The sequence below is a fragment of the Melanerpes formicivorus genome, unplaced genomic scaffold, assembly GCF_026170545.1.
Source record: "Melanerpes formicivorus ecotype bairdi unplaced genomic scaffold, bMelFor1.0.p_v2 SCAF_47, whole genome shotgun sequence".
NCBI classification, from domain to species: Eukaryota; Metazoa; Chordata; class Aves; order Piciformes; family Picidae; genus Melanerpes; species Melanerpes formicivorus.
In genome coordinates this window covers 1463893-1489193 of record NW_027142399.1, presented here as the reverse complement: position 1 = coordinate 1489193, position 25301 = coordinate 1463893, and the positions used below count along the sequence as shown (strand labels likewise).

The following is a 25301-nucleotide window of genomic DNA, read 5'->3' as shown; positions in this document are numbered from 1 at the left end:
AGATGCTCCTGCTGACAGACTGGCGCTTCACAAGGCTTCTCAGCAAGCCAAGCAGGAGCAAGGGCTTGTAGAACCCTCCTGGCAACTCTGAAGTGCTAAAAGGAAGAGCACCTTGTGCAGAGAAGCTGTCAGGCACATGCTGTGTGGTGCTGTCTGAACAGTCTTACAGGGACCACAGCTACGCCCTGAGGCAGGCCACTGGTTCGAGCTGGCCAGTGGGAAGTCCTGTTCTGGATTGCTTTATTTATCCTGTCCTTATGCAAACGTTTGGAGCTGGCAGAAGCAGTCCACCCTCTAGCCATCTGCAGGTATGGCCTCCCTTCCCAAACACCTGGCACACCTTACAGCCCACTGCCAAGAAATGTTCCTGGGAAGCAGCAAAGGCAGAACCTGGAAAATCTCAGAAGAGACAAGCTGCTTCTCTCTGAGCTCCTCTGACCAGAACCCAGGGGGACTATCATCTCTTCCCCTGGTTGCACTGGGTTTATGCTGCTGCAATCCTTGACCCTAACAGCTGGGAAGAGAACTGGTGACTCCCACCCTCCGGCCTCGCTCTTAGACCCAACAGCAGCACTTCAAACCTCTCCCTGTGGCCCTGAGGTGTGCAGAAGCTTTCTGACCTCAGTGCCCTGGGCTGTTTCCTCCCCTCTGACAATCAGAGCCTACAGAATAGCTGCTGTGAAGGCTGTGCCCCCCTGTATTTGCCTTTTTTGGGTGAAAGATTCTGTGGAATCACACAAAGCCTTCCACATAAGGACTTGAGAGCAATTTATAAAGCAGCTAATTATTCCACCCCGCTGAGAAAATGAGTCACAATATCTTATTCTATTCATCACTGCATTACACTGAGGCTGGCCTAAGTTCATTGATTTTAAGGGTCATTTTCTGCTCCTGCCAGAAGAAATTACAGTTGGTCCCCAAGGGAAGGATGTGACTCCTTACAGTGATAAAATGAGCATGACAGGATAGGACCCAAGAGTCCCATCACACAGCCTTGTACTTACACCAAAGCAGCCATGCCTCTTCCTCATGGGATCCACATAACAACATCCCTCAAAACAGAGGTTCAGACAGCTCCTATGCTCCCCTTATTTGCCTCCAGGGAACCTTCTGAAATCCCAGAGTACCAGGAGTTAGTTGTTTAAGGGCTGTGCTTAGAAGCCCTGCTTCTCCTAAGGGAAAATGAGAGCTTGTGCTCCTACATGGTGCTGATTATGCCTTTTCTGCAGCCTGTTGTAGTCAGAGCTCCAAACCTGCCTCAGATAAGGTCCTTATTGGGCACAAAGAGCAGGATGCATGAAAGGCACCCACCTCACTGCTTCCTTGGGTCAAGCTGCACAGCACATCCTAAATGAGGCACTTGGTGCCATGGTTTAGTTGATTAGATGGTGTTGGGTGATAGAGTGGATGTGATGGTCTCGAAGGTCTCTTCCAACCTGGTTAATCCTATTCCATTCCATCCTATTCCATCCTATCCTATTCCACTCTACTCTGTCCCATCCTATTCCACTCTACTCTGTCCCATCCTATTCCACTCTACTCTGTCCCATCCTACTCTGTCCCATCCTATTCCACTCTACTCTGTCCCATCCTACCCTGTCCCATCCTTAATACTGAGTTCTTAAGGAATATCAGAACAAACTAAACTGGGCTGAGTCAAAAGGGGCAGGCAGTTTGGCTCCCAAGGTTTTGATCCAGTTACATCAAGAATCACATGAATAGCAGGGAGGGATCCATATTTCAATGGGAGGGAGGCACCTGCTTGTCTTGGCACAGGACTGGGGAGAAGGGCAGGGGTGTGTGGTGCCCTGCTGGTGTGTTTGTGTGTGCTCCATGCCTGGCAGCAGCTTGAGGACAGAGCTGTGAGTAAGCTGCATGCTAGGTGAGAAAACCTAATTATCTCTTCTTTCCCTCCCCCCTTTTTTTTCTCTTTCCTCCTTTTCTTTTTGGCATAAGGTCAGACAATGAATAATTTCAGCCCTGGAAGTCACGTTGGAGAGCATTTGCTTGATTTTAATTGCATCATTTTGGGTCAGGTCCTCTGCTGGGGTAAATGTGAGCATGCTTAATGAAGGCAATTTACTGACTGGCATCAGCTGGGGATGTGGTCTCCTCAGGGTGCATAAAGGAAAAAGAAAAGGTAAAGACACTCTCATTCCTTCTGGCCCTGTGCAGAAGTCCACCACAACACTGTGTGGCTAGCACAGCTGGTGGTGTGAAGTTTGCCCAGGGGCTAGCTGGGAAGGATGCTGCTTTTCCTGTGTACCTGGCCTCACTGTCACAGACTGCAAAGCTCTTGCCAGCAGCCCTGGAGCTCACCCAGGATCCAGATGCTTCTGCAAAGCTCCTCTCCTGGGTCTGTTTGCATGGCAAACTCCAGCACTAATGAATCTGGCTACAGGATAATAAACCCCAGACTGATGTGGGTGCTGGATACCAGCTACCTGTCTACACATTGACCTTAAAAAGCACAGGACACACTTCACTCTCTAACCACTATGATCATAGAATCATAGAATCAAAAAGGCTGGAAAAGACCTCAAAGATCATCAAGTCCAACCTGTCACCACAGACCTCAGGACTAGACCATGGCACCAAGTGCCACATCCAATCCCCTCTTGAACACCTCCAGGGATGGGGACTCCACCACCTCCCTGGGCAGCACATTCCAATGGCTAACAACTCTCTCTGGGAAGAACTTTCTCCTCACCTCCAGCCTAAACTTCCTCTGGCACAGCTTGAGACTGTGTCCTCTTGTTCTGGTGCTGGCTGCCTGGAAGGAAAGAACAACCTCCTCCTGGCTACAACCTCCCTTCAGGTAGTTGTAATGATGCAGAGCCTGCTCCTGCCATGTTAAGAGAGTTATGCTGAGATGAATGTGGTCCTGCTGAGGTGAATGCTCCAGCACCCAGATGCACAATTACCGACAGATGTATGGCTGCAAGCCCAAGAGGGTGTGCAGTGGATTGACTATTAATCAAGTCCTGCTTTAAGGCCACCAACTGCACGTGGCTTTGGGAAAAGCATATTTCAAAACCCCACCCTTTACTTGGCTAACATCATCTCCAGAAACAAGCCTGAGCCTTTTTTTTTCCCCTTCCCATTTCAAAACCCCATCTGTGCAAGCAAAACACCCTTCAGCTTGTCAAACAGAAGGCAGCCAAGTCTCTCCTCATACCCTTTCCTCCTCCCACAAACACCACAAACACCTCCACAGGGCAACAAGGTGGAAAACAAGGTGCTGTTTTGGGCTTCTCTGATCGAGTGCCCACCTGCTGCCAACAGAAAAGACCCTGGCACCACTACCAGCAGAGCCCAGGGTGCCACCCCAGCCAGGATGCAACAGCAAGGCAGCTCTCAGACACTACCTGGGGAACCTTCTACAGGCACCAAACATGCAAGAGAGGGAAGAGCAAGCACTGGGAGCAAGGGGCAGCTGACCCCAGCCTGGCAATGACTTCACAATATCACCAAGGTTGGAAGAGACCTCAAAGATCACCAAGTCCAACCTGTCACCACTGACCTCACAACTAGACCATGGCACCAAGTGCCACATCCAATCCCCTCTTGGACACCTCCAGGGATGGTGACTCCACCACCTCCCTGGTCAGCACATTCTAATGGCTAATGACTCTCTCAGTGAAGAACTTTCTCCTCACCTCCAGCCTAAACTTCCCCTGGCACAGCTTGAGACTGTGTCCCCTTGTTTTGGTGCTGGTTGTTAGAGAGAAGAGACCAACACCTTCCTGGCTACAACCTCCCTTCAGGGAGTTGTAGAGAGCAATTAGGTCTCCCCTGAGCCTCCTCTTCTCCAGGCTAAGCAACCCCAGCTCCCTCAGCCTCTCCTCACAGGGCTGTGCTCAAGGCCTCTCCCCAGCTTTGTTGCCCTTCTCTGGACACGTTCAAGTATCTCAACGTCCTTCCTAAACTGAGGGGCCCAGAACTGGACACAGGACTTACATTCAGCTTTGGCACAGATGAGGCAGGCAGTGGTGCAGTTGAAGAAATTCAGGATCCCTGCCACAGCCACGCTGATATCAGTGTTGCTGGGATGGAGGTTGAGGGTGGTGAACCGCTGGAGCTGCAGCTTCATGAACTCCTCTGGTGCCACTTTGAAGTGAGGAACCTAAGCGAGGAAGGAGGGAAGGAATAAAACATAATTCAAGAAGAAAAAGAAACAGAAGCAGCTAAATCGACCACAAAGGATCTTTGGTGGGACATGCACAGCAGGCAGCAAGTGAAGGACCCCAATAACTGCAGAGTGAAGAGAGGAGGGTGGGAGGTGTGCAGTAGCAGAGGAAAACCATCCTTGCAGCAGCAAGAAGCCCCAGGAAGGAGTGGATCAGGAAAAGTCTTGCTGGGCCACTCAGAGGAAGGCAATGGGGGCTGTGATTACAGTATAGGAAACCACTTTGGATGAGTTCAACCTAATTAGCTGGGGCACTGATTGTAGCTGGGCCCACACTTGTTGCAGGCTTCCAGGGGGGAGGCTTTGCAGGCAGCAGGGACTCCCACAGCCCATGCTGCAGGCCCTCAGCCGTTCGCCATGTGCTGGATAGACGAAGTGCTGCAAATCCACCTCTGCCTGCAGAACCCATTTGTCGTCAGGTAATTAGGAGAGATGAAGGGAAGAACAAGCTGACCCTGCTCTGGTAAGGCTCAGGAGAGAGAGGAACAGATGCAGCAGCCAGAAGCTTTGGGCTTTTTTGATCAGCAAAGAGCTAACAGGTGGCCATGCGGCAGGCAAGCTCCAGCGGGACCGCAACCACGAGTGCAACAATGCTGCGCTTGTCAGCGAGGCAGCGGAGCAGCAGGTGGGAGGGGGATGCTCTTCCCAGGGAATCTGGGGCAGGAGGTGAGAGTGGGATGCTCTTCCCAGGGAATCTGGGGAAGGGAAGCACAGGGGAACAGCCTGAGGGCTCCCTTCGAGGTGTCTCTGCTACACACCTCATGGTTTCACCTGGAGGGAAGGAGTGGGCAGGCAGACCAAGCTCAGACACTGGGGGTTCAGCCAAATTGTTTTCCTTTTGCTAAGGGAACTGTTTAGAAGGAATAGAACACAGAGAAAGGGAAATATCTGCTGCAGCTTCATTGCAGGAGTGTCAAGTCCTCTTTTCCTCCATTATTAGTCCTTTCCCATCTCCTGCCTCTCGGGAAAGGCCATAAGTGGGTTGTGATGGCTGCTTTATTGACAGCATAAGGTGTCTGGTTAGCAACAGGAAAGGTAAAGAGTACTGAGCTGCTATCTGCCTTGACTCCAATCTGCAGCCCTTGCTGTGGGCTCTGTCAACAGGGAGAGAGGCAGACTGCAAGTGGAAGGCAAAGTCCTTTAACCAGAGCAGGACGATCACTGGTGGGAGCTAGATGCAGGCTGAGATGTGCAGCAACAAGTGCTACAAGAGAAGAGAGAGATGCAGACAGAGGTGAGGGCAGTCGCCACCAAGGCAGCTCCTGCAAGGCCCCAGAGCTGATCACTGCCCTGGTTCAGACCTCATGTTTGGTCCTGGAGGCTCCTTCTGTGCCAGCACAATGCCCCTCTCCAAACAGGAGGGAAGGAAGTGTGTGTGCCAAAGGCTGAGAGGCACAAGTTCATCCATCAGTCTTACCACAGGCTCCTGGTGACCATCAGACCAGACACTCCACCACTCGGTGGTCAGATGGGACACTCTCCTTTACCTGATGGATGGCTGCAAGCACAACAGCTCTGGCTGGGTGCTGGATCACCTTTAACACAGCAGCACCAACTGCTGCTCCTCTGACACAAATCACAGGGAGCTGCTGCAGGTTTACATCACCAGGAGGGCAGCTGAGATCAAGACTGAGAATCAAATACCTTAGGAGTGCAGTGGCACTCACCTTTCATCTCTGAAAAAACCAAAATGCAAAGAATAACTGAAGAGACACAGAGCAGAGACTCGGGCTGAATATGAATTTCAGGGAGAAACACACACAGTCTCTTAGTGCAGACTTGCCTTTGCCTGGGATGGAGCAGGCTGGGACATTTAACTGGAGGAAGCACTGCAAAGTACTCCCAGGAGACACATCCTGCCACAGCCCTAAGCACTAGGTCTAAAAGATCTCTTCAACACTTCTCAGGGAACAAAGAAGAGCAGTCGTTGGTGAATGTAAGTTATTTACAGTGCTCAGTTCCAGGCACTCTCCTCCTCTCTCCAGGCTGGGCTCCAGACAGAGGCTACTGCAAGGCTCAGAGATTTTTATCTGGCTTTAAGAGGGTTGAACTGTGAGAGAAGAGCTCAATTTCTTATCCTATCCCATGAGCAGAGCCAGATCAGTGTAAGATGGCTCATGGCTTATAAAATATTCAATCAGGCACACAGTCTGGAGAGAGATAAAAAGGGTTTGCATTGGTGGAGCAGCAGCAAACAGAAAGGGGTGCAGCTTTCCAAGGGTGTGCACAAAGTCATGTCCACATCCAGGACCTTTGGCTGGGATAAGCATCTGCCAGGGCAAGCTGAGGCTTTTGCAGCCCTCAGCCAGTGGGGATAGAGTTTGAGTTGGCTGAAGTGAAAGGTGATACAGATCAGAAAAGGACAAGGCTGGCAGAACAGAGAGAGAAAGTGGAGAAGGAAGAAGATGCAAGAGTCTGTGCATCAGGAGAAGGGGCAATAAACCAAGCTGTCAGCTCTGCTCATCAAAAGCCACAGTGGGGCACAGGAAAAGGTGATCCAGCAGGTGACCACAGCAAGTCACCTTTGCCAAGGAGCTCCCAGAGTAGCATAGGAAGGTACCTCCCTACCCCTGTCTGCTGGGGGCAATGTCCCTGCTCTGCCTTGCAGCTGGGGCACAAGGACAGAACACACTGGGGATGAGGTGGCCTGTGGACATCAGCTGGAGAGGGTTTGGGGTGTGTGGGGTGTGCACATACACAGAGCACCAGATCTGAACAAGAACTGCAAGAGGCTGAAGGAAGCATTGAGCTGGAAGCTGCAGGGAGCTGTGCAACTGCAGCTGGGACTTGGCCTGGGCACCACAGTCTCAAAGCCATTCCAGGCTGCAGAAAGCCTTTCTGCATGGGACATGCACCACAGCAGGCATTGTTCCTGGGTCTACTGGGAAATGAAACACCTGCAGCAACCAGTGGGGAAGCACTGCTGCCACCAGAGCCCCCGGAGAGTGTCTGCACTTTGAAGGACAATGTGCAGAAGGTGGGGCTGGGGAACAGGTCAGGATCTCTCCAGCGTCCCTCACCCACTGTGACTGGCTCTGCTTTTACCCCAGGCCTGCTGTGCAACACAGGGAGGAAGAGCCAGGGCTCCTGCACTACCCCTCCCAGCCCCTGAGAGCCCTGGGCACAAGGGCACTGGGACCGAGTCAGTGGGTGTGTAGGCATAGACTTACTCAGATATGGAACTTTTCCACTTACCTCTTTTTCCCCACAGATATTGCTGATAATAGAGCTCGAGGCTGGACTTGAGGAAGGTCCCAGGACTCCTACCACCCCTTTGGGGAGAATCTGGCACACTGCAGGCACCAGAGAGGAAACATGAGTTAGACTTCATCCTCAGCTTCCAGCAGACACTACCTGCTGCACCTAAGGACACACAGATGCCTCCTTCACACTTCCTGGCTTTTATTAGAATCAGAATCCTAGAATCAGTCAGGGTTGGAAGGGACCACAGGGATCAGCTAGTTCCAACCCCCCTGCCATGGGCAGGGACACCCCACACTAGATCAGCCTGGCCACAGCCTCAGCCAGCCTGGGCTTAAACACCTCCAGGGACAGCACCCCAACCACCTCCCTGGACAACCCATTCCAGGGCTTCACCACTCTCACGGGGAAGAACTTCCTCCTCAGGTCCATCCTGAATCTCCCCACCTCCAGCTTCATTCCATTCCCCCTAGTCCTATCACTACCTGAGATCCTAAGAAGCCCCTCCCCAGCCTTCTTGTAGCCCCCCACCCAGGAACTGGAAGGCCACAATTAGGTCACCTCAGAACCTTCTTTTCTCCAGGCTGAACAGCCCCAACTCCTTCAATCTGTCCTCATTGTATCTGTGACATCCTTCTCTCCTCCATCTTTTCCCAAGCCTTCTAAACCCCACCTGAACTCTCCCCAAAGCCTCATCTCTGACTCCAAGGTGGGACCCTGTCTCTCTTTTTAACATCCCTTTTTGTCTCCATCTGCTCTCCTCCAAGACAAAACATCAGCTGAAGTCTCTGGAAGTTGCTAAAGCCAGCGGTGACCTAGCTTCGGGGAATCAGCTAGCAGCAAACAAACTTGTCTGAATTTCTTCCCTCATCCTCTGCAGAGCTCAGCACTAATCACCAGGCTCCTGTTGCTGCTTTTCATGTGTTGTTTTTCTTTCCATCTTTCTTTTTTTTCCCTGGCAGTAGTTAATCTCCTAGCTCCGTGCCACCAAGGTTAGTAGAACAATCAAAAGCCCATAACAAAATGCAGAAGTTCAATCTCTTCCTCTCAAGCTCCCTGGGTTAAACTGCAACCTTCTGCCCTTTTAATTCACAGCACAAATTTAGCTCAATAGCACTCCAAGGACTACACCCAGCTGGTGCCACCTCCCTGCTGCTATCCCAATCAACCATATCCCCTTTGAGCAGCTCGCACAGGCATAGCCTCATGAACAGCAGGCAAGAGGCCCTCGTGCCTGAGCCCCTGCACTTGGAAAGGATGGTCTGGACATGTGCTGCCTACAACTTACTCTGCAATAGCAGATCTGCCTCAGCATCACCACATGCTCAGCTCAAAGCATCATGGAGCCATGGATTTCTTTCCAGTTGGAAAAGCCCTCTAAGATCATTGAGTTCAACCATCAACCCAACACCACCACAGCCATTAAACCATATCCCATGCCCACACTTCTCTTGAACACCCCCAGGGATGGTGACTCCACCACCTCCCTGGGCAGCCTGAATACTTTTTCTGTAAAGAAAGTTTTCCTGATAACCCAATTTAAACCACCCTGGGGGAAGTTCAGGCCATTTCCTCTCATCTTCTCACCTGATACTAGGGAGAAGAGACTGATTCCTGCCTCGCTCCTACCTCCTGTCAGGGAGCTGTAGAGAGCAATGAGGTCTCCCCTCAGCTTCCTTTTCTCCAGACTAACCAACCCCAGGTTGGAAAAGACCTTCAAGATCATTGAGTCCAACCTATCACCCAATACCATCTAATCAACTAAACCATGGCACCAAGTGCCTCATCCAGGTTCTGAACACCTCCAGTGATGGTGACTCCACCACCTCCCTGGGCAGCACATTCCAATGGCCAATCTCTCTTTCTGGGAAGAACTTCTTCCTAACATCCAGCCTGAACCTTTCCTGCAGCTTGAGACTGTGTCCTCTTGTTCTGATGCTGGTTGCCTGGGAGAAGAGACCAAACCCCACCTCACTGCAGCCTCCTTTCAGGGAGCTGTAGAGAGCAATGAGCTCTCCCCTCAGCCTACTCTTCTCCAGACTAACCACCCCCAGTTCCCTCACCTGCTCCTTATAAGGTTTCATTCTCCAGGCCCTTCACCTGCTCTTTCCTCCCCTGACAGACAAAGCTGCATTTGCTCAGCTGGCATCAAGTGACTGCTCTCTGAAGAAAGAGGATAGCACGAGGCAGAAAGGAGGCACCCCCACCACTTATCAGTGCTGGCAAGAGGGAGCTCACAACATTTTCCTATGTAAAAACTAAGGCATTGTATTGCAAAGCTGAGATTTCCAGGATACTGCCTTCTCAGTACCAAATAGCTGAGCCCCATCCCGACTGCAGCTCCCTGGCTCCCACCTCAGAGGAGCTTTTGTGATGGTTGTAAAAAGTTATCAAGATTCAGCAGCTGGGAAAGGGGAAAAAAAAGAAAGAAAAGGAGCTAGAAAAATTCCAACCAGAGCATATATTTTGTAGTGAAGGGAATTCATCATCCAAACTGATGTATTGCAGATCAGAGCAGGTTTGCAATCAACCTCAAGCCTCTAAATCAAGGCTGGGTGTGAAGTGCAGCTCTGCTGTGCTTGGGGCTGCTTCTATGCAGCGAGCAAGGGGACTGAGGGTAGCAAGAATAGTGTGGCCAGCAGGAGCAGGGAAGTCACTGTGCTCCTGCACTCAGCACTGGTTAGGCCACACCTTGAGTCCTGTGTCCAGCTCTGGGCTCCTCAGTTTAAGAAGGACATTGAGACTCTTGAAGGTGTCCAGAGAAGGGCAATGAGGCTGAGGAGAGGTCTGGAGCACAGCCCTGTGAGGAGAGGCTGAGGGAGCTGGGGTTGCTTAGCCTGGAGAAGAGGAGGCCCAGGGGAGACCTTCTTGCTCTCTACAACTCCTTGAAAGGAGGTTGCAGCCAGGTGGGGGTTGGGCTCTTTTCCCAGGCAACCACCAGCAAAACAAGAGGACACAGTCTCAAGCTGCATCAGGGGAGGTTTAGGTTGCAGATGAAGAGAAAGTTCTTCCCAGAGAGAGTTGTTAGCCATTGGAATGTGCTGCCCAGGGAGGTTGTGGAGTCCCCATCCCTGTGGGTGTTCAAAAAAGGATTGTATGTGGCACTTGGTGCCATGGTTTAGTCATGAGGTCTGTGGTGACAGCTTGGACTTGATGATCTTTGAGGTCTCTTCCAACCTTGGTGATTCTGTGAATGTCTACAGCCTGCTTCCTGCAGAAGATCAGGAAAGCCAACTGAAGTGGTCATCTCTGGCCTTAGGCTTCACAAGCCTCCATAACTTCCTGGCTGGGATGTGAGGCCAAACACTAAAGGCTCAGTTTGTCACTTTGGGGAACTGGTTTGACTTGCCTCCAAGACCTACCTGAAGGAAAAACTCCACATTCTGCTGGGTCCCTGCACATGCTGATTGCTCTGACTTCATACACAGGCAACCATCTTCTCTCGGATTTCTCTTCCCATGCTCCCTCACCCTCCACCATCTCAATCTGTTACAGAGTGACTGATATTTTTCTGCAGCACCTTCAAAGGAATCCAGCACTTGCTCTTCCTCTGCACTTAAAAATTTACAGCCACTTAGCCCTCCTCAGAAGATCCTTTTATATACAAGCACAAGCCATTTCAAACCCCCACATGCTATCTCAGCAGCTCTCATCAGTCCCTCTCAGCTGCAGCAGACCCTTTGAGTACTCTGCAAAGCAGTAGCTATCAAAAGCATGACCAGAGAAGGCAACAAAGCTGGGGAAGGGTCTGGAGAACAGGGCTGGTGAGGAGCAGCTGAGGGAACTGGGGTTGGTTAGTCTGGAGAAGAGGCAGCTGGGGGGAGAGCTCATTGCTCCCTGAAAGGAGGCTGCAGTGAGCTGGGGGTTGGTCTCTTCTCCCCAGTATCAGGTGATGGGATGAGAAGAAATGGCCTGAAACTGTGCCAGGGGAGGCTGAGGTTGGAGATTAGGAAGAATTTCTTTGCTGCAAGAGTGGTCAGGGATTGGAACAGGTTGCCCAGGGAGGTGGTGGAGTCATCATCCCTGGAGATGTGGCCGTGGCACTTTGGGACATGGATTAATGGCCATGGTGGTGTTGGGTCAGCAGTTGGATTTGATGATCTTAGAGGTCTTTTCCAACCAAACCGATTCTATAAGGAGCTGCTCCAAGTTCTCTTTATCCACAGGTCATTAGGGCAGAAGTCCAGAAGGGAATGTTGTGCATGCAGGGGAAAGTTTGGTAAACACTTTTCTTCTCATCTGCTTTACTGAGAGCAAAAAGTGGGTTAAGTAGTCATGGCAACGAAGTTGCAACTACTGTCTGAAGAAGAAAACCTGGCTTATCACTCTGAGGGTGAAACATCCACTAAAATTAAGGAAAATGAATGGAAACAAAGTGGAGGTGCCTGAGGCAAAGGTTTCAACCATGTTTGGAGAGCTGCTTCTCTTGTAATGCAAACACATTTCCTACTGCAGAACATTGCCTGATCTTGTTATCCCCTGCAGGGAGAAAAGGCTCAGCCCTGCTGCCGGCATGGGCAGTGTGGATGCAGAGAAGCACTTGCAGGGATGTAGAAACCTGTTAGCCCTTTACCAGAAACTCATCCTCCAGACCCACACAAGCTGTGATCGCAGGCAGTGGTGTAGCCCCAGCTGCCTCAGTCTGTCCTCACAGGAGAGGAGCTCCAGACCTCTGCTCATCCTCATGGGCACACTCCAGCACCTCCAGGTCCTTCCTGTAACAGCAGGGGCTCCAGGACTGGATGCAGTACTCCAGGTGGGGTCTCACCAGAGCAGAGGGAGAGAATCACCTCCCTGGACCTGCTGGCTCTGCTTCACTTGATGCAGCCCAAGGTGTGATTGACTTTCAGGGCTGCAAGTGCATACTGGGTGATAGGTTGGACGCGATGATCTTGAAGGTCTCTTCCAAGCTGGGCTGGGCTGGTCTGGTCTGGTCTATTCTATTCTATTCTACTGGTGGCTCAGTCTTTGAAAAGGAAACATCCCATAGCATACCATACTGTGCTGAGACCCACATTGGTTTAGACAGGACAGAAGCTTCCCTCCCATCCATCACTCAGGGGAAGCAACTGGATGATGTGAACTGATGACTGCTGCCTTTTTACTTGCATGTGGACCTCTCTGCCTCTGCTGCTTGTGCAAGCTCACATGTCCCACTTTGGTACCTCTGTCCACTCAGTTATAGGCTTTGCCTAGAGGCTGGGAGTGGGGTCAGAGCCACCTGTCCTCCTACAGTCTGGAGCTGGGAGGTGGCCCTCAAACAAGCTCAGGTTTGCATTCAATGAGCAGTGCAAACCAGTGACCTTCCTTTCACACTAGCAGGTGTGTGAGAAAGGAAAGTGTTCAGTGGTTTCCACAAGTGCCTTTGGGAATTAGGTACAGGTGTGGACACTCAGGAAGCAGCCAGCTGTGCTTTGAAGGAAGAGGGAAATGTGCTTCATTTGGGACATGACAAAAGACCACAACCTAGGAGCAGCTCTCACATTTTGTGTGTCTGCACATCCCCTTAGTGGTCAGACAGTGCCTTTCACCCTCCTGGCATCTCAGGGCACCTGGCAAGCATTGAACTTGAACTCCCCCTGCCCGAGGTACGGCTGACAGTGCTCTGCTGAGAGCATCCAGCCACGGTGCAGGACACAGCAGCTCTTTCACTGCATACAGATACCTGATAGCAGAGTTTCAAACAGCATGCAAAGAAGATTCTTGCCTCTAATTGAAAATAAATGAGCAGGGAAGGTATGCAATTACCTCAACATTTCCATGGTTGCAAAACATATCAGAGGACCTTGAATGGCAGGGACTGGCCAGGATGAGATTCTCATACAGGAAAAGCCAAGTGCATAAACAGATGGCATTTTAGAGGCTGCAGCCTGGCTCCAAGGCTGCTGCCTGCAGCATCCTTCCTGCTTCTCAACAGGAAGCCACAGCCAGGGCAGGCTCAAACATTAAATCCAACAAGATCACAAAAGGAGTAGGGCAGTTAATAGCACATCTGAGACAATTTCACTGAAAGGATGTCTGAGGCCCTTTGAAATATCAGTGGGAATAAATAAAAATTCAAAATCCTCCAGTGGCTCTGGCTACTGACCTGCCCTGAGAAGCTTGCATTAACAATAGAAAGAAGTTCAAAAGACAGATGAGAAGTTAGGGGCCAGGGTGACAAGCTGAAAATCTGTCCCTCCCTGGACATCAAAAGGAGAAAGGTGTTTTAGATAAAGACATGATTAAACAAGTCATTTTTGGAGCCCCATAAAAAGGACTTGAAACATCAAACAAAGAGAGAACAAGCTTTATTCTAATGGCAGAAGAAGCTCTAGCCAGAGCCTTTCACTGCAAACTCACTTCAAAACCCTGAGGGAGCTGGGGTGGTTCACCCTGGAGAAGAGAAGACTCCAAAGAGACCTAACAACAGCCTTCCAGTGCCTGAAGGGGGATACAAGAAGGGTGGAGAGGGACTGTTTGCAAAGGCCTGCAGTGATAGGACAAAGGGCACTGGTTTGAAACTAAAGAGTTAGCTTGGATGATAGGAGGAAGTTCTTTACCTTGAGGGTAGTGGAGCACTGCAACAGGTTGCCTCAGGAGGTAGAGGACACAGTCTCAAGCTGTGCCAGGGGAGGTTTAGGCTGGAGGTTAGGAGGAAATTCTACACAGAGAGAGTGATTGCCCAATGGAATGGGCTGCCCAGGGAGGTGGTGGAGTCACCATCACTGGAGGTGTTTAGGAAGAGACTGGATGGGGTGCTTGGTGCCATGGGTTAGTTGATTAGGTGGTGTTGGATGATAGGTTGGACTTGATGATCTTGAAGGTCTCTTCCAACCTGGCTTATTCTATTCCTCTCCTCCCCTCTCCTCCTATTCCTCCCCTCCTCTTCCTCCCCTATTCCTCCCCTCCCCTCCTATTCCTCCCCTCCTATTCCTCCCCTCCCCTCCCCTCCCCTCCCCTCCCCTCCCCTCCTCTCCTCTCCTCTCCTCCCCTCTCCTCCCCTCTCCTCTCCTCAGTTGAGGCTCCATCCCTGGAGATATTCAAGGTGAGGCTCAACAGGGCTCTGGGCAACCTGATCTAATGGAGGATGTCCCTGCTGACTGCAGAGGGGTTGGACTGGATGACCTTTGGAGGTCCCTTCCAACCCAACCCATTCTATGACTCCATGACTTCACAGATGCTGCGTGCAGGAGCAGTCAACGTCTGTCTTCACTCAGATACAAAGCTGAAATAGCACACTGTGTGTGAATGTGATTAGCACTGACTCATAGTTTACCTGCTAGAGCAATTGGAATTTTCAGCACACCCCCCTTAGCACTAAGTGAGATGCCTGAGTCAACCAGGATGGAGGAAGGAAGGAAGGAAGGGAAAAAAGCAGCTCAACACTAAACCAAACCCTAACTCTCCAAAGTCTTCCTTCTCTTGAAGAACTAATTGTACATGAAATATCACTGATGGGGTGTAATCACAGCCCTCCTGGAGCAGGCAGCTGAGCATGCTAGCTGTGATATCTAGAGGGGATTCAAAGGGCATGAAATTTGAGAGGAGCATTAACCAGATGTATAACAGCTCTGCAGCCACAGGTTAAAACACCCCAACTGCTTTTCATTAATGCCACGTGTGATAACAAATAGCAGAGCTGTATTAAAGCTGAGAAGTCAGACATTTGAAAGCCATGAAAGGCCTTGAAATTTCAGCTAAAGGATCTGATTCTCCTCTGCTACCAGTATAAATCAAGGCCAACTGGAGCAACATTAATAGCAGAGCCGTGCAGAATCCAGATTTTGCCTGTTGCAAGAAATCCTTCAAGACGTTTTTCACTCGGAGGAAAAGGCAAATAACATCTTGCAAAATTATGTGGATCCTCACATTGCCAAAATCAAATCAATTTGCTCTGATTTCTGCTTCTTTTTTTTCCCCCCCTCCCCATATATTCTCTAAGTCAAAGCAAACAAAGAGAATCACCCTGAGGTGAATAATTTGAAATGCAAGAGTCTCTCTTCCTCACTTATCCCATTTCCCTGTCCTCCCCAAACACCATGCTTGGTGAAATCAACAATTTCTTGCCTCGTACTTCAGTCTCAGCAAATTAGTATTCTTCTGCTTGAAAAACCACTCCAAGAGAGTCATTTCTGAGCAGTGTTACAGGGGGTGCAAGCGAGAAAGGAATCCTGCTCACGCTCGTTACCGCGGCTCTGGGGTCACTTGGCAATCAAGGCTGTTTCCTGAGCAAAGCTGAGCAACAGGAACGCTGCTGCACACAGATTGATGAGAAAGGAAAAGGGAATGGGTCTAAAAATCACAGAATCACCAAGGCTGGAAGAGACCTCAAAGATCATTAAGTCCAACCTGCCACCACAGACCTGATGACTAAACCATGGCACCAAGTGCCACATCCGATCCCCTCTCGAACACCTCCAGGGAGGAAAATGCTGCTGGTTCTCTCACAGACAGGAGGCTCAGGCAAATAAGTAATTTTCTCAGTCCCTAGGAGGCTTGCTATGAGATTTGGGATACTACCAGGAGTGAATTGGGAATACACTTGGAAATCCAGGCAGCCTCCATCCCTTCTGTGTGGCCTGGCCAATGAGACTGGATTGCACAGTCACAGAATGGTTTGGGTTGGAAGGGACCTCTAAAGATCTTCAAGTCCAACCCCCTGCCAGAGCAGAATCACCTAAAGCAGGTCACAGCATCACAGAACATTAGAATCATAGAATCAACAAGCTTGGAAAAGACCTGAAAGATCATCAAGTCCAACCTGTCACCCAACACCTCATGACTGCTAGACCATGGCAGCAAGTGCCACATCCAATCCCCTCTTGAACAGCTCCAGGGATGGTGACTCCACCACCTCCCTGGGCAGCACATTCCAATGGCTAACAACTCTCTCTGGGAAGAGGTTGGAAGGGAGCTGCATAGATCATCCAGTCCAACCCCCCCTGCCAAAGCAGGGTCACCCAGGGTAGTCTGCACAGGAGCACATCCAGGTGGGCCTTGAAAGTCTGCAGAGACAGAGACTCAGACTCCACAACCTCTCTGGGCAGCCTGCTCCAGTGCTCTGCCACCCTCAAAGTAACAGAGTTCCTCCTTGTGTTTAGATGGAACTTCCTGTGTTCAAGTTTCTGCCTCTTACCTCTTGTCCTGTCCCTGGGGACCACTGAGGAGAATCTGTCCCCTGCTTCCTGATACCCACCCTTTAGGTATTTTTAGCTCTTGCTTGCCCTATTGCTGTGCCAAGTGAGGGCGAAGCAGGATGTGTAAAACCCTGGACGGGTGGGAAAGAGCTAAAAGAGATGAGGGATGCAAAAAAAAGGCGAAGCACTGTCACTTTGGAACAGTCTCTGTGATGCTGTGTGTGTGATGATCTTAATCTAGAGTGTCTCATGGGTGACAGGTGTCTATTTATAGGAAGAGACATGCAGGTACTTGCTGGAATGCACTTTATTAAGTGCACGCTGCTATAAATAATGCAAAGGCTAATTCAGGAAATGAAGGAGCACTCTGCTGATCTCACAGCCCTGTTGAGCTGCTTCTGTTAGCTGCTCAGAGACTTGCTCCTGAGCTCTATGGGGCCTCCCAGGTGCAGGGATGCCTGCTGCTACATGCAAGAAACCCACCAAAGCTGGGTGGAAATCCAGCCTGCTCCAGACAGCAGCACAACAGAGTCATTGAACTGTTTTGGTTGGAAAAGGCCTCTAAGACCACCAAGTCCACCCATCAACCTAATACCACCATGGCCATGAAACCATGTCCCATGCTCACACTTTTCTTGAACACCTCCAGGGATGGTGACTCCACCACCTCCCTGGGCAGCCTGTTCCACTGCCTGACCACTCTTGCAGTAAGGAGGTTATAGTGAGGTGGAGGTTGGTCTCTTTGCTCTAGCATCAGGTGGCAGAAGGATAGGAAATCAATTAAGATTTTCCAGGCATATTGAGGGTGGTGGAACACTGGAACAGGTTGCCAAGGGAGGTAGCTGAGGCCCCATTCCTGGAGATATTTAAGGTCAGGCTTGACAGGGCTCTGGGCAACCTGATCTGGTGGAGGATGTCCTTGCTTACTGCAAGAGATTGAACTAGATGACCTTTGGAGGTCCCTTCCAATCCAACCCATTCTATGATACTACCTGGAATTGTGCCAGGGGAGAGTTAGGCTGGAGATTAGGAAAGATTTCTTTACAGAAGGAGTGGTGAGGGATTGGATGCCAAAGCCTCAGATGGTGCTGCCACAGTGTGAGTGTTGCTGAAGGTCCCACACCCCTCCCAGGAGGATGCTGCCCCCACATCCAGACCATGGCAAACCCCTGCACCAAACCTGAATGTGCTTCAGCAGGGAGGGCAGGCCCAGGGCTTTGCAGGGACCTACTCTCATGCTTGCACATGTTGATCTTCTAAGTGCCAAAGGAGGAGCAGAGAGATGCTTTTAGCCCTGTGTACCTCCCTCGACTATCACACTGCTATGCTCTGCAGCAGCTGCAGTGTGCCAGACAGCTCCTGTGAGCCAGCAGAGAGAGGAACAGTGGAAGGAGCAGGTAGATGGAGAGGTACTCACTGGTTTCTGCCGTCTCATACTCGCTGTCTCGCAGCAGCTCGAAGATGTCCACTTCCACTTTGGCTTTCCCCACCCGCTCGGGCGCGCGGTTGATGCGGTTCTTGGCAAGGGTGATGGAGAGCCTCTCCCCCCTGCTGCACTCCATGGGGTCATCCAGGATGGCAGCTGCAGGAGCAAAAGGCGTGGGCAGAGGTTAGGCTTGGCAAGGACCCGGCTCGGCTCGGCGCACCTCCCCATCCATCCCCGCTGGCACCGAGCAGCCGCCGCCTTGGCACCGGGGCTCCTGCCGCCGCTATTGTTAACACATCCTCCCTCCCTTCCTCCCTCCCACACCTGGCCTTGCCTGCCGCCTCGCCCACCTCCCAGGTCCTGCCAGACACGTGGGTGCTGGAATCTCTGCAGCAGCAGCTGCCTTACCTGCCAGCGTGCTGCTGCAGCACGACACAGCCACCTACGCTGCTGGGCTCCTGGCAGTGCCCAGCACCCACTGCAGCACAGCCACCCACCCCCCCCCCCCCCCGGCTGCTCCCGCAGAGGAGCATCCAGCTGCGCAGCACCCAGCAGCCCAGGTCTGGGCACTGCCTCCCATCCCAACAAAGGAAGAACGTCCCCAGATAGCTTCAGTTTGCTCGTTTGGGAGCCCCCGGGCAGGGTGCTGATAGGAGGGGTATTTCAGGAAGCGTGTAGGCAGCCGTGGGTGGGGAGGGACAAATATTTTTCAAACAGAAAGCACTTGACTCTTGAACTCAGCTCCTGGGCCTGCCCACTCAAATCTGTGTGAGGCAGAAGGAGATAGTATGGGGTATTATTTTTATTTTCTTGATGGAAGGCAGAAAGGAACTGGAGTGGAGCATTAATCACAGCATTTCATTACGAGCGGCACAACTTCTGCACCCCGGCGGGTTTATCCTTGCTAATTGAAGGTCTCCTCTGAGAATGCAGCTGTTCAGTTGCAGCTGGGGAAGAACAGCACTGGGGCTTGTGGTGTGCATTAGAAAGGCATCAATGCCTCTCTTCCCTTCTTAAAAATCCCTCCAAGGGGAGCGATGCCATTCAGAGCAGCTCAGGTGTGCGTGGAGTCGCAGCTCAGTGCCCAATCAGCCCCTGCACCACACAGGTTAGCAAAGCAGAGATTAGTGGGGCTCTGCTGCTTTGTGTCTCAGGGAAACAGGGAACAAACTCCCACAGCAAGGTGCTTTGTTGAAGCTTTGAAAGGTGCCATTGTGCTGGGGCAGTTGGGTTTGGGGCTCTTTCAGACAGGGTGCACCACACAAACCAGACAGCAGCTGAAGCACAGTGGTTATAAATGGGAGGTATCCTTCTTCCTCAAGAGGAAGAGCAGAACAGAGTCCAAGGATACACCTTTTGAAGACAGCTAAGTGGGACCACTGTTGGAGAAGCATGGTGCTGCTAGCCTCAGTTCCACCTACAGCACATGCTCCTTGGAGAGCCTTGAAGGTCCTCATTGCTCCTCCAGTGCAAGGGCACCAATCACCCTTCACTGCCTCTGAAAGAGCCACACTGAAGAAGCCTGTCTTGTGTTCAGGCTCCTCTTACTTTGCTTTTCCTGCCTCTGAGACTTGCTTTGAACCAACTCCAAATCTCAAAGCACAGCCCAGTTTCAACCACCAAGTTGCATTGCATTTTAGGGCTCTGCTCAGCCTTGCTATGCTCATACCAGCATGATCTCCTTCTCTCACAACAGAACTCTCATGACAGTCCCTCCTAGGATGGGGAGGAGACCATCATCACCACCTGCAGTTTTACACCATGCTCCTGTACACTGACAACCTACCTCTGCTTCCCAGTCCTACCCTAACTTCATCTGTGCAACCAAATCCACTGGTGAAGCAAGGCTGGTTCGATGCTATCCCAATGATATCCATCCCAGAACCTCTCTTCCTACTAGAAAGAGTTACTAGCCATTGGAATGTGATGCCCAGGGAGGTGGTGGAATCACCATCCCTGGAGGTGTTTAGGAGGAGACTTGATAGGGTGCTTGGTGCCATGGTTTAGTTGATCAGATGGTGTTGGATGATAGATTTGACTCAATTATCTCAAAGGTCTCTTCCAACCTGGTCTGGTTCTGGTCTATTCTATTCTATTCTATTCTATTCTATTCTATTCTATTCTATTCTATTCTATCCTATCCTATCCTATCCTATCCTATCCTCCCCTCCCCTCCCCCAGTTTTATGGAGCTGAACTGAACACTGATAAAGAAACACTCAGCAATGTTTCTTACACGACAGGCACAGATGTCTTGGAGAACATTCCCAATCCTTCAGGCACCACCATCCCCTCTGTTCCCCAGACATGCAAGCATCAGCACTGTCTGCAAAGCTAAGGCAGTTCATCTTCAGCTCATTATGCAAGAAAAAAAAGGGTTGGGCTTTCCTTTAAGGCCAGAAGCATGGCTCTCAGGGGGTTTAAGACATTGCTCTGGCTGATGCACTAGGGTGGATCAAGAAAAGTGTGTCCTGCAGGTCTAGGGAGCTTCTCCTCCCACTCTGCTTTGCCCTGGTGAGACCACACCTGGAATACTGTATCCAGTTTTGAGCTGCCCAGTTCAAGAAAGAGAGGGATCTGCTGGAGAGAGTCCAAGAGAGGCTATGAGGATGATTAAGGGACTTGAACATCTCTGCTATGAGGAAAGACTGAGAGCCCTGGGGCTGTTTAGTCTTAAGAAGAGAAGGCTGAGAGAGGATTTTATCAATGTCCATAAATATCTGAGGGCTGGGTGCCCAGATGAAAGTTCCAGACTTTTTTTCTGGTGGTGACCAGCGACAGGACAAGGAACAAGGAGTCCAAGCTAGAACACAGAAGGTTCCAGCTCAACATGAGGAAAAACTTTCCTGGGAGGGTGCTGGAGCCCTGGAACAGGCTGCCCAGAGAGGCTGTGGAGTCTCCTTCTCTGTTCCCATGTGACCTGCCCTAGGTGACCCTGCTCTGGCAGGAGGATTGGACTGGATGATCTCTAGAGGCTCCTTCCAACCCCTAACATTCTATGCTGCTCTTAATCACAAAGGAGCTGGGAGCCTGAAGTGCCCCAACAAGCAACTTGCTCCACTCCCCACTTCTCTGGGAAAACAGCAGCAGGCAGAGAGGTCCTCACACACAAAAAACTGCCTGATGTGTATGAACTTCTGCTTGGAGAAGAGGAAGCTCAGGGGAGACCTTATTGCTCTCTACAACTACCTGAAGGGAGGTTGTAGCCAGCTGGGGGTTGGTCTCTTCTGCCAGGCAACCAGCACCAGAACAAGAGGACACAGTCTCAAGCTGTGCCAGGGGAGGTTTAGGCTGGATGTTAGGAAGAAGTTCTTCATAGAAAGAGAGATTGGCCTTTGGGATGTGCTGCCCAGGGAGGTGGTGGAGTCACCATCACTGGAGGTGTTTAGAAGGAGACTGGATGGGGTGCTTGGTGCCTGGTTTTGTTGATTAGATGGGATTGGGTGATAGGTTGGACTCAGTGATCTCAAAGGTCTCTTCCAACCTGGTTCATTCTATTCTATTCTATTCTATTCTATTCTATTCTATTCTATTCTATTCTATTCTATTCTATTCTATTCTATTCTATTCTATTCTATCCTACCCTACTCTATTCTATCCTATCCTACCCTATTCTATCCTATCCTACCCTACTCTATTCTATCCTATCCTATCCTACTCTATTCTATCCTATCCTACTCTATCCTACCCTACCCTACCCTATCCTAACTTCTCAGTGCAGCCCTGCTTCCAGGAAAGGGTAAAGCAGTGGACTGGGTCTGATGAGCGTCACAGAACGCTGCTGTGTTCCAGGTGCTGATGGAGCAAAAGCAAAGATCAATGGTGGGGAAGCAGATGTCAGCATTCTTAGATTCATTATTTTCTAATTTAGAGCTTCAGAATGATTAAAGAGGGCAACTTTTTAAATTATTATTGGTTTTTGGTTTTTTTTTTAAGTATTCTCTTTAATTGGTAGTTTGGAAACAAAAGTCACTTCTGCTCATGCAGAGTTAAATGTATTTTGCAAACAAAAGAGTTCAAACCAAAGCATTTTGACTCGTCCCCCCCCCCCCAGGCCATTCTGGCACAAGCCTTTGCAGAATGATTTGGTTTTTGGTCTCTCAGTTCAGGGTGGGGTTTTCCATGTTTGTTTCTGGAAATCTGGAAAGCTTGTCTACAGCTGAGGGAAAAAAAGAAAACCAAACAAAGAAACCCAAACCCTCTTGCCCTGCTCAGCAGTGACTGAATCCTCAGTTTAGGAAAGATGTTGAGATGCTGGAAGGTGTCCAGAGAAGGGCAACGAAGCTGGGGAGGAATCTGGAGTACAGCCCTGTGAGGAGAGGCTGAGGGAGCTGGGGTTGCTTAGCCTGGAGAAGAGGAGGCTCAGGGGAGACCTTCTTGCTCTCTACAGCTACCTGAATGGAGGTTGTAGCCAGGTGGGGGTTGGTCTCTTCTCCCAGGCAACCACCTGCAAAACAAGAGGACACAGCCTCAAGCTGCACCAGGGGAGGTTTAGGTTGCAGATGAGGAGAAAGTTCTTCCCAGCAAGAGAGATTGGCCATTGGAATGTGCTGCCCAGGGAGGTGGTGGAGTCCCCATCCCTGGAGGTGTTTAGGAAGAACTTGGATGAGGCACTTGGTGCCATGGTTTAGTTGATTAAATGGTGCTGGGTGATAGGTTGGACTTGGTGATCTTTGAGGTCTCTTCCAACCTGGCTAATTCTATTCTATTTTTTTCTATTCTAATTGGAAGTTTGCAGCTCCAGCTTGGGAGCAAAAAGCATGAGGGGAAAATGCTCACAGCAAGTGATGGGTTTGGAAAAGAAAGGAACACAGCCTGAATCCCAGGGAGGGGATGGTGGCACTGCTAGAGCACAGCCACTAATCAAACTACAGCACTGCTTCCTCTCTCCTGTGGGGCTTGTGATAGAATCATAGAATCAATAAGGTTGGAAAAGACCTCAGAGATCATTAAGTCCAACCTATCACCCAATACCTAATGACTACTAAACCATGGCTCCAAGTGCCACATCCAATCCTTTTTTGAACACCTTCAGGGATGGTGACTCCACCACCTCCCTGGGCAGCACATTCCAATGGCCAATCTCTCTTTCTGTGAAGAACTTTCTCCTCACCTCCAGCCTAAACTTCTCCTGGCACAGCTTGAGACTGTGTCCTCTTGTTCTGGTGCTGCTTGCCTGGGAGAAGAGACCAACCCCCAACCTCCCTTCAGGTAGTTGCAGACAGCAAAAAGGTCTCCTCAGCCCAAAAAAAACTCAGCTCACTTGCATTTTGGGAGACTAGTTTAGTTTTACCAACTATTAAACCAGCCCCCCGCCCTGAAGGGCCTAGGTAATGAGGCTGAACTAATCTTTATTAAAGCTAGTGGATGGGAAAGGTCATTTAATGTTTGAGAAAGGTTGGGTTTTAAAACTTCATGGCTTGGGCCACGGTGCCCAAGCTCAGCTAATAGCTGCAGCATTAAGTATGAACGAAAACCTTTAGAGAAATTCCCTTTCATCTCCTCCTGTCTCTTAAACAGGGGGAGATGCAGCAAGTAAATCTTTCATCCTGAAAACTTACAGCAAAGTCTTTGAACTTTCTTGGCCTCAAAAATCACTTCCATCTTCCCCATCATAATAAATGTCTCCAACCTGGACTTGCCTTCCCTATGAATTATGAGGAAACTATTTCAGAGGGAGACAGGAGCACCTGTGCCTGGGATGCTCCAGTCAGGGTTGCTTTGACTCTCAGTCCCTGGGAGATCCTAACAGCTTCAAGTGAAGCCAGCAAGGACTGGTAGAGGCTGAGCTTCCATCAGGAAGAACTGTCTGGAAACAACACAGGAAGGGATGGACCTTATGGAGTGGGTCCAGAGGAGGTCACAAAGATGGTCTGAGGGCTGGACCACCTATCCTACAGGGACAAGTTGAGGGAGCTGGGGTTGTTCAGCCTGGAGAAGAGAAGGCTCCAGGAAGACCTTACAGCAGCCTTCCAGTACCTGAAGGGGGCTACAGGAGAGCTGGGAAGGGACTTTTTACAAGGTCTGCAGTGACAGGCTGAGAGGAAATGGTTTGAAATTAGAGAAGGGCAGATATAGATTGAAACAAGTTCTTTTACCACAAGGATGGTGGCACACTGGGACAGGTTGCCCAGGGAGGTAGTTGAAGCCCCATTCCAGGAGACATTCAAGGCTCAACAAAGCTCTGAGCAACATCTTAAACCTCATTGGTCCTAGGGAGTTTTCAGTAACACCCTCCTCAAGCTTTATCCTCTTTCTTTCTCCTCCTACCTTGGAGAACCTTCTCCAGGAGGAGGGAGGAGAGTTATTTCTCACCTCAAGCAATTCAGTCCTACTACTCACCAAACCAGTGAATGGGGGGACAGGCAGAGCTGTCAGCTTTTGTGCTGTCAGTGCTGGAGACAGCTGTCTTCCTGGAGCTGGGCTGAGACACAGCAACTCATCCCATTACGTGCAGCAGGCAGTTCACAGGCAGCACCAAAATTGAATCCTTTCCACCCTCAGTCAATGTTTCAGCCAGTGCTAAAAAAGCAGACAGGCTCCACTCTCCCATTCCCCTCAAGCCATGTGGCTCCCCAGAGTGCAACCTGCCACCAGCCAGGCTCCCAACAGAGGCACCCTGACAAGGCTAACATGCCTGCAACTTTTACTGCCCCTCACTCCCTAATTCATGAGCAACCAAGATCTAATAAAGTACCATTTTGATACCAAAAGCAGGGAACAGATGTTACCTGGAGCTTTATACACAGCTACAGCAGGGTGCAGCTGACCTTTCCCTGCTAACATAATTAAGTATTGCTACCTTTTCCTCAGATGCTTTTCCTACCACTGAGATGCAAAGCCATGCCCAGGAGCACACTTGCCACCTCAGGGAAGCTCTTGAAGATGCAGATTTAGCAAAGCATTGGCTGAGTAAAGATGGCATTTCACTGTTGATCACCTGTCCCTCCAAGTTAAGAAGGCATAAAGCCATCTGCAATATTTCTCAGGTGTCTCCTCTGACAGGGTAAGAACACATCTACAGCCCCTTCTGATTTATACTGTAAACAGTCTTCAAATCCTCTCTGTTTCTGTGATGAATAGACTCTCAAATTAAGAGCTGCAACCTCGGTTCAATCAGGTTTAGGCACACAGAAGATCCAACATCCACCCCTGGAGCTGAGCAGTCCCTAGCCTCAGAATTAGGAATGCTTTAAATCATTGAATCAATAAGGTTGGAAAAGACCTCAGAGATCATCAAGTCCAACCTGTCACCCAACACCTCATGACTAACTAAATCATGGCTCCAAGTGCCACATCCAATCCCCTCTGGAACACCTCCAGGGATGGGGACTCCACCACCTCCCTGGGCAGCACATCCCAATGGC

General features: G+C 50.4%; 1 protein-coding gene across 1 annotated transcript in view; it reads right to left on the bottom strand.

Annotated features, from left to right (window-relative positions):
- GRIK4 (glutamate ionotropic receptor kainate type subunit 4) overlaps positions 1–18113 on the bottom strand; it is a gene marked incomplete at its 5' end in the record, with an annotated part of 94921 nt that extends 76808 nt beyond the window's left edge. The window contains 3 exons of the mRNA XM_068159896.1: positions 3961–4126; positions 7385–7482; positions 17927–18113. Of these exons, the coding sequence (XP_068015997.1) occupies positions 3961–4126; positions 7385–7482; positions 17927–18113 (451 nt within the window). The remainder of the gene's footprint in view (positions 1–3960; positions 4127–7384; positions 7483–17926) is intronic.
- Positions 18114–25301: the final 7188 nt, after the last annotated feature.